Below are 12,798 nucleotides of genomic sequence, written 5' to 3'. Positions count from 1 at the left end.
CTGAGTGCAACGCTGAATCTAATTTTAATCCGTAAGAGATTCGTGAGCTCGTCCATTATCTCCTTCCGGCCAGACGTCGCAAATATCATTTGACGTCCTCAGGGGAAACGCACCGTGCATAATTAACGCTCCATCCTCCCGACATGACACGGAACCTGGAGCCATTCTCGGACCGAAATCTCGGAATCCTCAGTCATTGCGAGGGCGAGTCTGGAGAAGCGAGCATCCGCCCCTATGGAGAGGCAAGGAGACTCGAGTCGAATTGCCCGGTCCTTGTCCCTCGAGCAGGTCACTCGGCTTCTCAGAGGAGAACCACTGACTGTACCACCATCGATTGTTTGGTACTGTGGGCAGAGGATTCCCAATTTCGGATCATATTGGAAAACGTTAAGCGAAAAAACTCCGGGCGCACTTTCGAGCTTATTCCTCCGATTCGTACCCGGAGTTTGCTCCCTGCCGTGACCTCCGCAGTCTTCTTCAACAGCGATCGTTTCCCTTTTCGTTCGGGCTCTGGCCTTGGATCTTCCCGCCGTCAAAGGGAGATGTCCACTCGAATCAATCACGAGATCTCTCGCAGAAATCTCATCTTCATTCTAGTACCTCTTGATGCTCCCAGGTACTTGAGGGCGGATGCTTTCTCAGATCTATGTATTTCTCGTATCGAGATCAATCATCCAGCGGCAAATGACGACCAGCGTTGCGCACACTATTGCCTGTCATACGTGGAACACGACGAGGAGCGACAGCACGACATAGACCCTATATTCACATCGCGCCAGTCATATTCGAAAAGAGAGGTTGCCGGAATCTTAGTGAACGAATAGAGAAAATAAAGAAGAAACTAGGAAAAAGTGGCCTGACCGTAATTTAGTGTCAAAGTTTCGTAATGACATTTGTGGCATCTGTCAGTAGATTGGCTTTCCATTCATCCACCCAGCAGAGGCAAGAGAAAAATACGGTGAAGAAGAATGCTAGCTCGCTGACTGGCCGACCGACCGACCGTCGATCATCGAACGGATCCCGTGATAAACCGTTGTTCGACGACTGAGACATCGGCGGCGGCGACGACGACTACCAGTTGAAGAAGACACAACCGCGACGTCCCTACCACCTCCGTCAACAACGACAACGGCAGCATCACCACCGGCCACGACCACCGGATCCAGCGCGACCGCTAGCCCCGCTCACTCTTTCGATAGTATGGCGACCGCTACTACCATGGCATGGCATTCACTCGATGACTGGAATCACTACGATCACGACCCGAGGAGAAGACGAAGTAGGAACCGTAAGCGCGTCCACCAACTGTTGACCGAAGACACCGCGAAAACCCGAGAGCAACAACGAAAGCAAAAGTCGAAACAGATGGATTGCGCAGACAAGCGTGACAATATTTTGACAGATTCACGCAGCCGGAGCCCCACTCGTATGGCTCATTCACTCAGCAGTTGGCCGAACGAACGATGCCCGTTTTTCTGCCGGAATCTCGTCGTGGACCGGCGCCGTATGATTTGCTCACTCCCTCATTCACCTGCACCGGTCGTCACGTAATCGCTTTCTGTGAGTGATTTTCTCTCATCCTCGGAGAGGAAAATTCCGTTGGAGACGATCGGTGGTAACCGGGTGGATTTTTTTTTCACTCGACGAAATCTGAAGGTGTTTACCTCGCTCAAGCTTCCTCAGTCATCAAATATCATTTTTCTGCTTGTGTTTGGGCAACGGAGTCGTTAGCGAAACCGCTGACTATTCGGTGCTTTTCCACAGAATGCGCTGTTGCGAACAACAGAATGAGATTTTCCCCTCAGTGGAATCCCGACAACTCTTGCCGCCGAGTCATTCATTCATGGAGCGTTTCGTCGACGAGCTTCGTCCATGTGCTTCATCCGTCGGAAACGACGCCGCTCAGGACCTTGATGGAAATTCCGGCAAAACTTTAATTTGCTTGCCTTGCTATGTGTAACTACTGTTTGTGCATGGAACCGTCCGAAACCGGACCACAGTGGCTCATCTGTTTGCTCGTCGCTGTCGCTCGTAGGTCCCTCGGTTTTCTCTGTTGTCACTTCTCCGTCTCGCGAGCCCCGAGAAGCCCGTATGACCCTTCTGGTTAGACAGACAGCTGCAGGAGCCGCGCAGCAAGCGGATGAGCGAGCGAATTCGCCGTCCACTCGGCTCCTTGCTCAGCCCGCCCCATGATCACGGCTCAATTGTTCTAAACACTGATAGCAGTAGCTCTTGAAAGTCCGCTAAATGGCGTAATTTACTAGCTACCCTACGAGCAAGCAACAACAATTCCAGAGCTCCTCGGGCCGTCGGCAGGCGTTCGCCAAGCGTCGGCTCACCTTTGCCACCTAGACGCCTTGCCCCCATGCTCCGTCGGGAAGCGTTGTCTTGACCGAAAAAAAACACGGAGTCAAGAAGCCACACACTCACATACAATACTTCCTCGCTAGAAAAGAAAGCAAATGATGGTGCTAGCCCTCTGATGGAAGAACTGGAAAGTGTGCAAGCCGCAACCACTACGACGCATTGTTATTTCCTCGGCTTTGATAGTATATGCTCAAAGCTGTAATAATTAGATTGGGGTGGTTTTTGAAACACAAAAGAACTTGACATCTCACTCCGAGACAGCTCCGGAATTTATGACACAAATGGATGCTTGCCGCAGAGCATAGAGAACGATGAACGCGCTAAGCGCCGGCTCGCTGCTCGTCCGGATGAAGTGAATCACCGAATGACGACTGACTGATGAGAGGACGACTTGCTGAAGGACTGACTGACGATCAAGCCGAGCTGAGCGGAGATGACCCCTTTCTAACAAATGGCTGACTTGAAAACCGCAAATTTCGACGTCAATTAGCTTTGCGCGCGACCTTCTCTCCCCGAATTCTGTCAGTATGCTCCTTCTTTGCGCAGCAAGGACCCGAATCAATGGCTGTTGATCAGCGATCAGGGAGCCGAGATTGAGCTTTGGCAAGAAGTTTCTTCTTCCGATTTGAGGAGATGAATCGGTAGTTATGCCACAACTCGAACCGCGGCATGAGATCGATTGATCCCCCAGTGAAAGCATTCAATCAATCGGATTCTCAGAAGAATCCAGCGGTTTGCTGAGATTCAAAATTCCGGATCGACCATGAGGTACTTTAGCGAATCTGACTGTGAGAGCAGCTCGCAGAGTGGGTAAAAATCCAGCATCGGTGGCTTCGGTATATTGTATAACAAGACGAATCCATTTTCTAGACGCAGCTGCATCCAGCCACCTATCCATTCACCGTCGTGGCATCGTATACGGATTCTAGAACGGGATGCCACCGACTGCGAACGAAATCTGGCCAGAGCAGATGCAATCCGAAGGCGGACGACACTTGATATCGAGTCTTCTTCCAGCGGCGCGTTCAGTGCCGTTTAAAACCTCCGCCGATTATGTTACGGTGAAAGACGCAGCGTAATTTGTATTATATAAATATCGGAGGTAGAGTCTTCATCAATCAGCCTGTGTTCTTGTTCTTGCTTGGACAAATTTCCTTTAATTTGGAAATAAGGCAGTTACTTAATCTGTCAGCCAGACAGGTAGGCCCAACCCCAGACAGATCAATGCCCATCGTTTGGTCTCGCTTTCTCTCTCATTCGGAAGCCTGACAATATCGCCTCCCTACGCCGAATGGACGACGGCGACCCATAGGAATTCAGTAATTGATAAATATGCTTTATTACCAAGATGTAGACTTGGGCACGCGTCTAGCTCCAAATACACCAGAGCTAATTATAGGGATCCGCTGCTCAAATACAAATCATCAGGCTGTCGTGACACTACAGCCTCGAGGTTTCTTTGGAAAGTGGAAGATTGGGAAAAAGCAGCAAGTCCACGGACATGTCATGTGAAATGACCATTGTGCTCATGGGGAATTCAATATTCTGAGACTTGGTGGTTTTTGAGTGGAAGTCGCCGAGCCAGTCACATTTTTCTCCGTTTCACTGCTGAAAACCTGTTGACATCTCATTCCAGCGACCTCACTTCGGAAATTCCGACCAAGGACATTTTTTCTCCCTCGTTTCGGGATGCCATCGTCTGACTGATGGTGGGTTTCATTTGAAGCCTAGAGCTTGAGGTTCGCAGAGGGATATGGGGGCAACGGTATGGAAACTTGAGATGCAATCCTTTGGATACCTCACGTAACCATTTGTCTCAAAACTCAGCGATGCCGCCACTGGAGCCGCTCTGGTTGAGGATGACTTGAGCAAGACATGCGACCTCGGGAGATACGTGCTAAATCAACCGGTGAGATTGATGGCTCGTACAGGGCAGGATTGGCACGGAGACCGTCTCGGATCCATGCATCCATCCTTATCAGACTTGAAGAGCCACGGAAGTTTGGAGAAATCGACTATTATATAGTCTCTCATAAAATTCTCACGCAATTCGATTTGTGTATGTCTCAGACGCGTTCTTCCCATCGTTGGAGCTACTTCCACGAGACGCATTGCACGTCATCGGGGACGGAATTTCATGGAGGATAGGATATAGAGCTCGGAACGCTCTTCCACTCTCTCCATCGGGGAGTCGCGTGCTGTCGGTGGGTAGGAATGTCTGTTTTGATCAACGCCCCAGCGAATGACTCGACGGTATGACATTCCGTGGTTTTGTTGTCGTCTGCAGCAGCCGAAGATCGATGTTTGCATTCGTGAATTCATTAATGGACGACATTAGTGACATTGTTTTGACGAGGGGCAATCGGCCGCGGGCATCTTCGGTGGCGTAGCTTCGACTGTGTACCATTACTACGGATAGCGGTAAAGCATGAAACTATCGGCTACTCTCTCCAGAGCCTGGGTGACACTCTGATGGATCATCATCTGAGCGATGTACGCAACAGCAGTTTCGATTAGCGATCAGGATATTGAGGAGCCGAAGAACAGGCCGCCGTCGCAGCGTTCCCGCAATGGCTGCCGTTGGAAGCGTGGCTTATTCGGCCGTCGTTGGCGTCGTTTTTCCTTGACGCGACCGTTCCCGCGCAGCGATGCGACGACGACAGCAACAAAAACAATAGGGAAATTCAAAACGCCCCGAGCGATGACTGATAGCCGAAAAGGGGAAAGGAAGCCCTGATCGGGGGACCGGGCTGAGTCAGTGAAAGACGGAACGGAGTGGATCGCCCGTCGATTCTGCGCACAGATGATGGAAATCGAGTGGAATTTAGGAACTCCGAGACACGGAGCAGAAGATACGAAGCCTGACCTCGGGAAAGAGACATCGACGACCACGGTGGCGCGGCGGACGGACGAGTGAACGAGCGAGCGACAAGTAGCTATCGTGGTGATGCGAATTACCCACCAGAAGCGCACGAGAAGATGTCCACCGCTGATGAAATTAATGCATTCCGCGGGAATAGGCAAGGAGCAACCATTGCCGAGATTCTACGCTTTCCGCGAGTTTCCAAGGGTAATTCGAATGGAATCCGCCAACTTGAGACAACAATGCGGGAACGAGCCGGCTCCGGGTAAAAGTGACACCGGAGCACACAGCTACAATAGAAATAGCGAAAAACGTCTGAATTTAGTCTCTGACCCTAGTTAACCCGGGAGAGATCAGGTGTTTTCGTCACGCGGCTTAAATAAATACTTTCCGGAATTGCCCGCTTCTGAATTCGGTCCGCTCCTGTATTTTACGCTCATGAGTCACAAACACCTGACCGGCACTCCCTCGGTTCTGTTCCGCAATGATCGTTGCAACCATCGTCACCCGGCATGACTGGTGAATACCGTGGATACATGAACTATACAGAAATTCGTACGTTCATTCGGATCCCGACATTTGGATCACGTACGGCAGCCGATACAGAAGATATCGGCTCTAGGTTCCGTATTGGTTCGCAGTCGGTAGCCGTCGATTTTCTGATGCTTGGTTGAAGTTTAATATTTGAATAAAGAGCTCAAATACGATGATTAATCTAGAGCTCGTCGTGCTGATGACGATCGTTGCGATTTTCCGCGAAACCAGCGCGATGGAGACATTTTGCCTGCGCGAAGCAGACCGAGCCGTACAGAGACAGTGCCCGGTTAGCGCAGCGGTGTTGACGCAGCGAACATCGCATGGACGGTCATGTCTCGAAATTCCGTTATAGTATGCGATGGCGAACGATCGGGAAATCGGTCGCTTGACCGTCTTTCATTATCGTATCTGCTGTAATCGACATGAGCATCTCCAGATGTTCGCAAAGGTCCAATACTGATAAGGACAACGACTCGGGCTCCGTTTTATCTGGTAGCGTGCGACCGGATTGAATCAGATCGAATTGGAATTTTCTCGGCGAGATAAACTTCCACATTTCCCCGTCCGGTCGGGCTTTATCAGGGCGACAAACAATTTTCATTGTCCCTGAGTGATCACATCATGACCACCCTAACCGTCGTGCGCATCACCAAAGCCGTTCTTCAGGCCGGTGCGGCGGACATTCGGTGGGTCATTCCCACAAACAGAAGAACCCCGCCTCAAACTTTCCGCATCGACTCCGGCTGACTTCTAACAAAACAGCATCTGCTGTGGCGACGAGGCTCTTCCACACAGGTCGTCCCAGTGGGAAATTCTTTTCCCCACCGCGACGCTCGATCGACGTGGAACTGGCAGTCCCACGGCCCCGGGACGACAATGTAAGATGCCGACGACAACAAGACAGACGAGCGACACGCGGACGGACGAACGAAGGAGCGAGCGAGCGAAAGAACGTCCAATCAAGTTTCATCGTAATACTGTTGCTAGTTCCTCCATGGCCATATTCCGGCACAGTGCCGTTGACCGAGGGTCGGCCGGCTGAGGAGATTTCGCTCGAGTCCCCCACTAGCGAACTCGAGGGCTCGTCGTCTCCTGTCCTCCGACGACGGTCCTTGTCTACCGTCAGCAGGGAACTTTGCAATCACAAGACCCGACCGAGATCGCTGGCGCTACGTTCCCATCGAAAGTTTCGGTTTAGGCTGTTTACGCCCGTCCATGACATCTGAATAAACACAAACATGACTTTGAGCCCATTCATACACAGTATCATGGCCTGCGGCCACCAGACTAGACCTTCGGCTCGAGGGAAGGAGAAGCATCTGGTTCATCGGGGGTGATGCTCTGATTTTCAAACCAGCTGAGCTGAGGCTCCGATTCAGCCTCTGAATTGAGAGCCAGCTGGCGACGACCGGTGCTTGAATGAGGAGCTTCCTCTCTCAGTTGGAGTCGAGCGTCGCCTCGCCACCAGACAAAGAGCTAGCCAAGCAAGCAAGCGAGCGTCCAACTCACAAAACTTGGCCCGACGCTGCTCCAAGTCTGGGGCTAACGGTTTTGTCGAAGAAAGCCTCGATAGCCCTTCGATATCACGTTAATGATCAATATGCTGCGCTCATAACCGTGATCATCATGATGATGATGCGCGAACTTAGTTTAGAAAAACATTAGACCCATGGGCATCAAATCCATATAGTTGCCAACATGATGTATGAATCGGAGATCCGCTGGCAGACGGTCCGTGATTCACTTCGTCCTCGTCCATCTCTGGCGCTAGACGTCGCGCGTCGCCGCCGCTGTCGACACGTCACGCGAGCCGGATGGACCTATTTTTTTTGATGAGTGATCTCGATTCAGCTGGTGCTGAATTTTGAATCGGGAGACATCCGGTGGCCTTCCGTGGAACCATGATGATTACGTCATTCAAGGATGGGAGTACGGCCCGAATGGCGAACTTCACCGAACCACGGAAAACTGCGCCGGATCACGGAGAGAAAAAAACGATTGTAGCCTACGGTAAGGCTACCTGCACGGAAGGCCCTGTTCTGCGAAGCTTACTTAGTCATTTTTGGGACCCCGCAGGTTACGTTGAGCGGAGTCGCTCAACCTAAAAATGAACCGGGATGAGCCTAACAAGCATTTGAAAGCGGAATTTATTTTTAATTTTTTGTGGTGCGGAAGAGAAAGGAAAAAAACGCCAAAGGTTAATTCGGGACTCATTCATTGAGGCTCTGGCATAGACGACCATTTCAAGTCTGGATGTCGGCACCAGCGTCAAGGTACCCGCCACCCCGAGCTTGGACATCGCGCAGCCGATCCCGTCGTGACGATGCCGTGGAAGTTTTTGAAGTTCAGCGGAAGGCGGAATCGACTCATTGAGAATAACGCGCCTTCTTCCGTTTTCCCCTGTCTCCACTATTCTCAGAGTTCCTCAGCGAGCACCGGAGACCTCGAGGATGCGACCACGGATGTCCCGATCGGACGGTGCTGAAGTCTCGACCGCATCAGCAAATATTTTTCGGTCTCATCCAACAGATCCCGACGCGGAGTTCGGAGCTCGCGAATTCCGGAAATATTTCCGATTCTTTGACGAGAGCTGTTTAGGACAGATATGGCTCGAGCGAGCTCTCGGAGTGCGGACACGACCAGGTGAATCCTTGGGCGTCGCGGGAGAAAGGATTCCACTTTGAAACGTGTGGAGGCTTGTTTCTGGCAAATCCGTCCGGTATGCTAGCGCAAAAAGTGCATTTTCCGCAACGTCGAGAGAAAACACATAAGGGGAAGACCAGCGAAAAGGCTTATGGACACGCGAAACGTGCGTGCGTGCGGCAGCTGCAACCGCCATCACAGTCGACGGCCATCACCGCAGGAGTTGAAACAATGAAGTGAATCCAAGACAAAAACGCGTAACTTCTTCTGGAAGCAAATACGCTGAGCAAGAGACCAGATTTTTACGTGTTCAACCGCGTCAGCCGGAACAACCACCGGTCGCCGCCCGATGCTGTTGCTACTGTTCGGCTGCAACAAGTCATTGTACGAAAAGGGCTTTCCAGGAATACTTTCCGCAGAGCTGACCATTGCGCAAACATGCTCGCTAATTCCAGCTTTCACTTCCAACTTGACCACAAGTCCCGCACTAGGCACGTTCCCTTCCTGTTGTTGACCAGCGACCCACGCACTAGGTTGGTCAAGGTTTGCTACGAAAATCATTTGGAGGGTCCGATTTCCGATTGTCCATCGCGTCGCCCTCACAGAAATGATCTGAGGTCCGTCTGCCAGATTTGGAGACGATGTAAGGCGCTACGTCAAAAACTTTCTCCAAAAAGAGCCATGCGATCCCGATTTGAAAATGGCTCTGATAATAATCGAGCAGTTCTGGGCTCTGGTGGCCTACAATCCCGTAGCCTAGATCTATTCGGGCTGATGCCTTTAGAGTCTGAGTCAGCTTGAGACCCCATCCGACGAGTTCTACGGATCTTCGACGATATTTTTTTTCGAGCGGTAGGAGAATGCGAGGGGGCTGGGAAAAATGGGCCGCTGGAATTTTATTCCACGGTGAACATGTTCGACGGGGCCTTACCTTTTTCACTTGAGGCTTCTGGGGGGATCCTGTTAGGCTGAGCGAATCATGTAGCGAGCACGTACTCGACGAGCGGGAACTCGCCAGCTCGAGATTGGCGGAGTTGCTCCCCGAACTCAGGCTGATCGTTGAGTTGAGACTCAACGAGTCCTTGGCGATCGGTTTCCCGCAACGGAACAACGAGGTTGTCGAGCTATGAACGTGCTTCAACATGTTGCAGCCAGTGTTGTCAGGAGCGTATCCAACTGCCAGTCGAAGGGAGTCACGGACGACTGATGAATTAGCACGTATTCTCAATGGAGCAAGTCGACAACATCAGAAACGACACCTGCACGCTCTATGTATCCATTGTGTCAAAAGTACGAAGTTATCACGAAACACAAACTGGCGCGGAGCGACCGCGGGTCCAAGAGCAACTGGTGGATGGGCAGCATGGAATCTGTTTTGGGATTCGCTTCACTCTCCACTAGGGTGAGGGCTCCACATGACGATCGCCAACCGCTCGGCCGGCAATAGCCCCGCTATGGTCGCGAATCAGCTGAAAATAAAGCCAGAGGGGAAAACTGTTCTGTCAGAATTGAAACAAGGAGAGTCTCTGCGCGAATGGGCCCGTAGGAGCTAGCGAAAAGCAGACTTCGTTTGTGGAACGCGGACGGGAGACGTCCCCGCTGGCTCGTTCAAGATATCCGTCTCAAGGGCGCTTCATATGTACGTATGGGATTAACGAATAACGTCCGATGTCCTTGGGGAGAGTCAGCTCCCTGTTTTCCCCATCACGAAATTGACAGCAGCGGCGGCAGTGGTGGCCGGAGGTATATAGCCCGAAGACAGATTTAGCCGCGGAAACTTTGACAGCCCACCCGTATGTACTCCTGGAGGAGCGTATTTCTTCGTTCTGGAATTTTAATATGGTCGCATACCGCGCCAAGACGTCAGTTTTATTCGCTCCAGGTGGAAGATTGTCCGCCGACGGAGCTTTGGAACTAAGCGATCGAGAGGGAATCGAGAGATAATGCTGGACGACCCAGTGAGATAGATGAATGATTCTCACGGAAGAAATTCATGGACATGAAATATCCTCGATCATGGCGAATGAGAAACTCGCCGCGCTTCAGCGGAGGTACCCTCCGCTTTTCCGCTTCCGATTCAGATGCATCTGCCGAAAGCATCGCGGTCACTCGTTCAGAGAGCAGAGATCTCGTTGTCATTGTTCCACCTCTTTGAGCTGAAACCGCGGGAGAGGTATTTCCTCGAGTCGATCACCATTCCAATGAATTCATCTTGGCTCGTGGCAAGATCTGCGATGCATGAGGAACATATATTTGTCATCGAACGAAGTGAGTCCGTTTCCGGGGTTTCCTCGGTTCCCTCGCAAGTCTTTCGGTTAGAGCGGCACGATTTTCGGGTGGGTACTGCGTCGGGCTATGGTTTATTCGCTCTATGGAACGCGGGAGGGGAGCTGAGTTTCGAATTCCGTAGCTAATCGATGGTTTTCGGCTGGCAGGTGAGACTCCAGACCCTATGACGATTCGATCTGCCAGGAGCTCCGGACTGAACTCCCGATGAGATACCCGAGTGTCGCAGGCGAAAGTATGTCGACTCTATAAGCAGAACAATTTCCACAAGTTTTTTTTTGTGGCAACTATTGCAATCAGAACTCCATCCAGGTTTGTGATTGAGGCTCGCCCAGGAGCGGCAGCTCTGCACAAATTATCGGGAATTCTCCAAGCGACAGTCCGCGTACCCCCGAGGTGCTCAAGTGGAGTTTTCGGCGCACATTATCAGCGTTCTGCTGATGGAAGGTTTTCCAGAAAGCATCGCGTGCTCATCACTCGAATTGTCATATCGTCTGGCGCCGCGGCGGTCATAATATACGCGAATCATTCCTCTCCGTTTCGTTCAGTGCTGATTTCCTCTGTGCCGATTCTCATCGGAGTGGGAGTCGAAGTTCAATACGCGTGTGTTTTCGGTGGAATCTTGAGCGGGATTGTATTACGCGGAGCGGCGAACGGAATGGCGGGGCCGTAGGGGAGCGGAAGCAACGTTTCCGTTACGACGGGCCATAATCATGTTTCCATAGTGAAGAGAGAAGAAGCCTGATCTCATGAGACTTCCATGGGGAAGCCGCGGGAACGTCAATTTGACGCTGATGAGGTTTCCTCGATTTGCCTCGAAAAGATGTTCAGTGTTCGAAGCGACCGTTACTTAGTACAATCGAGACATGCGGTTCGTCAGCTCGCCGAAGAAACAGAAGATGCGTAGTCCCTGGATGAACCGCTTGTTTCCCACACTTTATCGCGCCGTCGCGTCGTATCATCGCTTTCGTGTCATGAAGAAGATCGCGCTGGATAGATAAAACTTTGAATAATTAGTCATTCGACTCCTTGCTCCATGAAAAAATGAATCGCTTGCATTATCACGGTTTTTTAACGCGGATGATGGGTATCGCACGGCGACATAAATCACCCGGTAAAGATCGATGCCTGAACGAAGCACCGTCGAAGGAGGCACTCGGAAGGACTTCCAGTAGATGGCGGCCGTCATTGCTAACCCTGACTCATCCGTGGATGTCGTGGAGAATCTAATTCGCGGGTTTTTTGTGCGTTTTCATTTTCTGAGAAGTGATCCTACTGGATGCAAAGCCAGCGGCATCGAAGGTTTACTATAAAATTATAATTACCTGTTTCAATGTCTTTCGGCTTCTGTTTCGGAAAGACGAGCTCCTGCAAGAGATCAAAGGAACATAAAACACCGCCGGTATTGAGTGCAAGCAGCGTAAAATTTCGGATTCGTTTATTCTCACTCCTCCTTTCTCTTCCTTCATCGTCGCCGTCTTTGGAATTCGGTAGTGCCGAAGATTCGTGTGGGAAAGGTTATCAAGTTTACTGTTTTCTTCGATAACCCCCGCTCAATTTGTCACCCGAGGTGGTATCCGAGAATCGCTCGAGTCGCCCGACGCTTTTTGACACGAGCCAGCTCGGATCTATTGGAGGAATTTCACTCAACCTCAGCGAAAACGCGCATCGATAGCAAGCCGGACGTGTCTCATAAAGCGATCCGAGCTCAACAGCCAGTTGTGATTCAGTCGTGCGGGTCCGGCATCGGAATCTCTCAATAATGTTCAGACCCATGACGATCGATAGGCCACAGAGTCGCGCTACACTTTCGAGAGGATTATCGGGATTTTGAAGTCGAATGATCCGCCAAACGGGCCTCACACTTGGAATTTTAGGCGAATCATTCAAGCTTGCTCCGATGATCATCGTTTGCTATGGTTCGATCACTATGCGGTGGGCCATGGAAAGATATCAAATGTGTTCATGTGAGGGAGTCGGACACCGCGTAAAAACGTGGACCTGATGTAAATTACGCATATCCGCTCCTCCGATGCTCCACACAGAACTTCATTCCTGGTGTCGAACACCAGTGCTCACGCCTCCGGGAGTGCCCCCGTCCA

General features: G+C 51.2%; 1 protein-coding gene across 1 annotated transcript in view; it reads right to left on the bottom strand.

The window, feature by feature from the left end:
* rau (RA domain-containing protein rau) overlaps positions 1-9,554 on the bottom strand; it is a 60,681-nt gene extending 51,127 nt beyond the window's left edge. The window contains exon 1 of the mRNA XM_029110686.1: positions 9,342-9,554. Within this exon, the coding sequence (XP_028966519.1) occupies positions 9,342-9,554 (213 nt within the window). The remainder of the gene's footprint in view (positions 1-9,341) is intronic.
* Positions 9,555-12,798: the final 3,244 nt, after the last annotated feature.

This window comes from Galendromus occidentalis, unplaced genomic scaffold (assembly GCF_000255335.2).
Source record: "Galendromus occidentalis unplaced genomic scaffold, Mocc_1.1 scf7180000077073, whole genome shotgun sequence".
NCBI lineage: Eukaryota > Metazoa > Arthropoda > Arachnida > Mesostigmata > Phytoseiidae > Galendromus > Galendromus occidentalis.
This window is presented reverse-complemented; position numbering and strand designations above follow the sequence as displayed.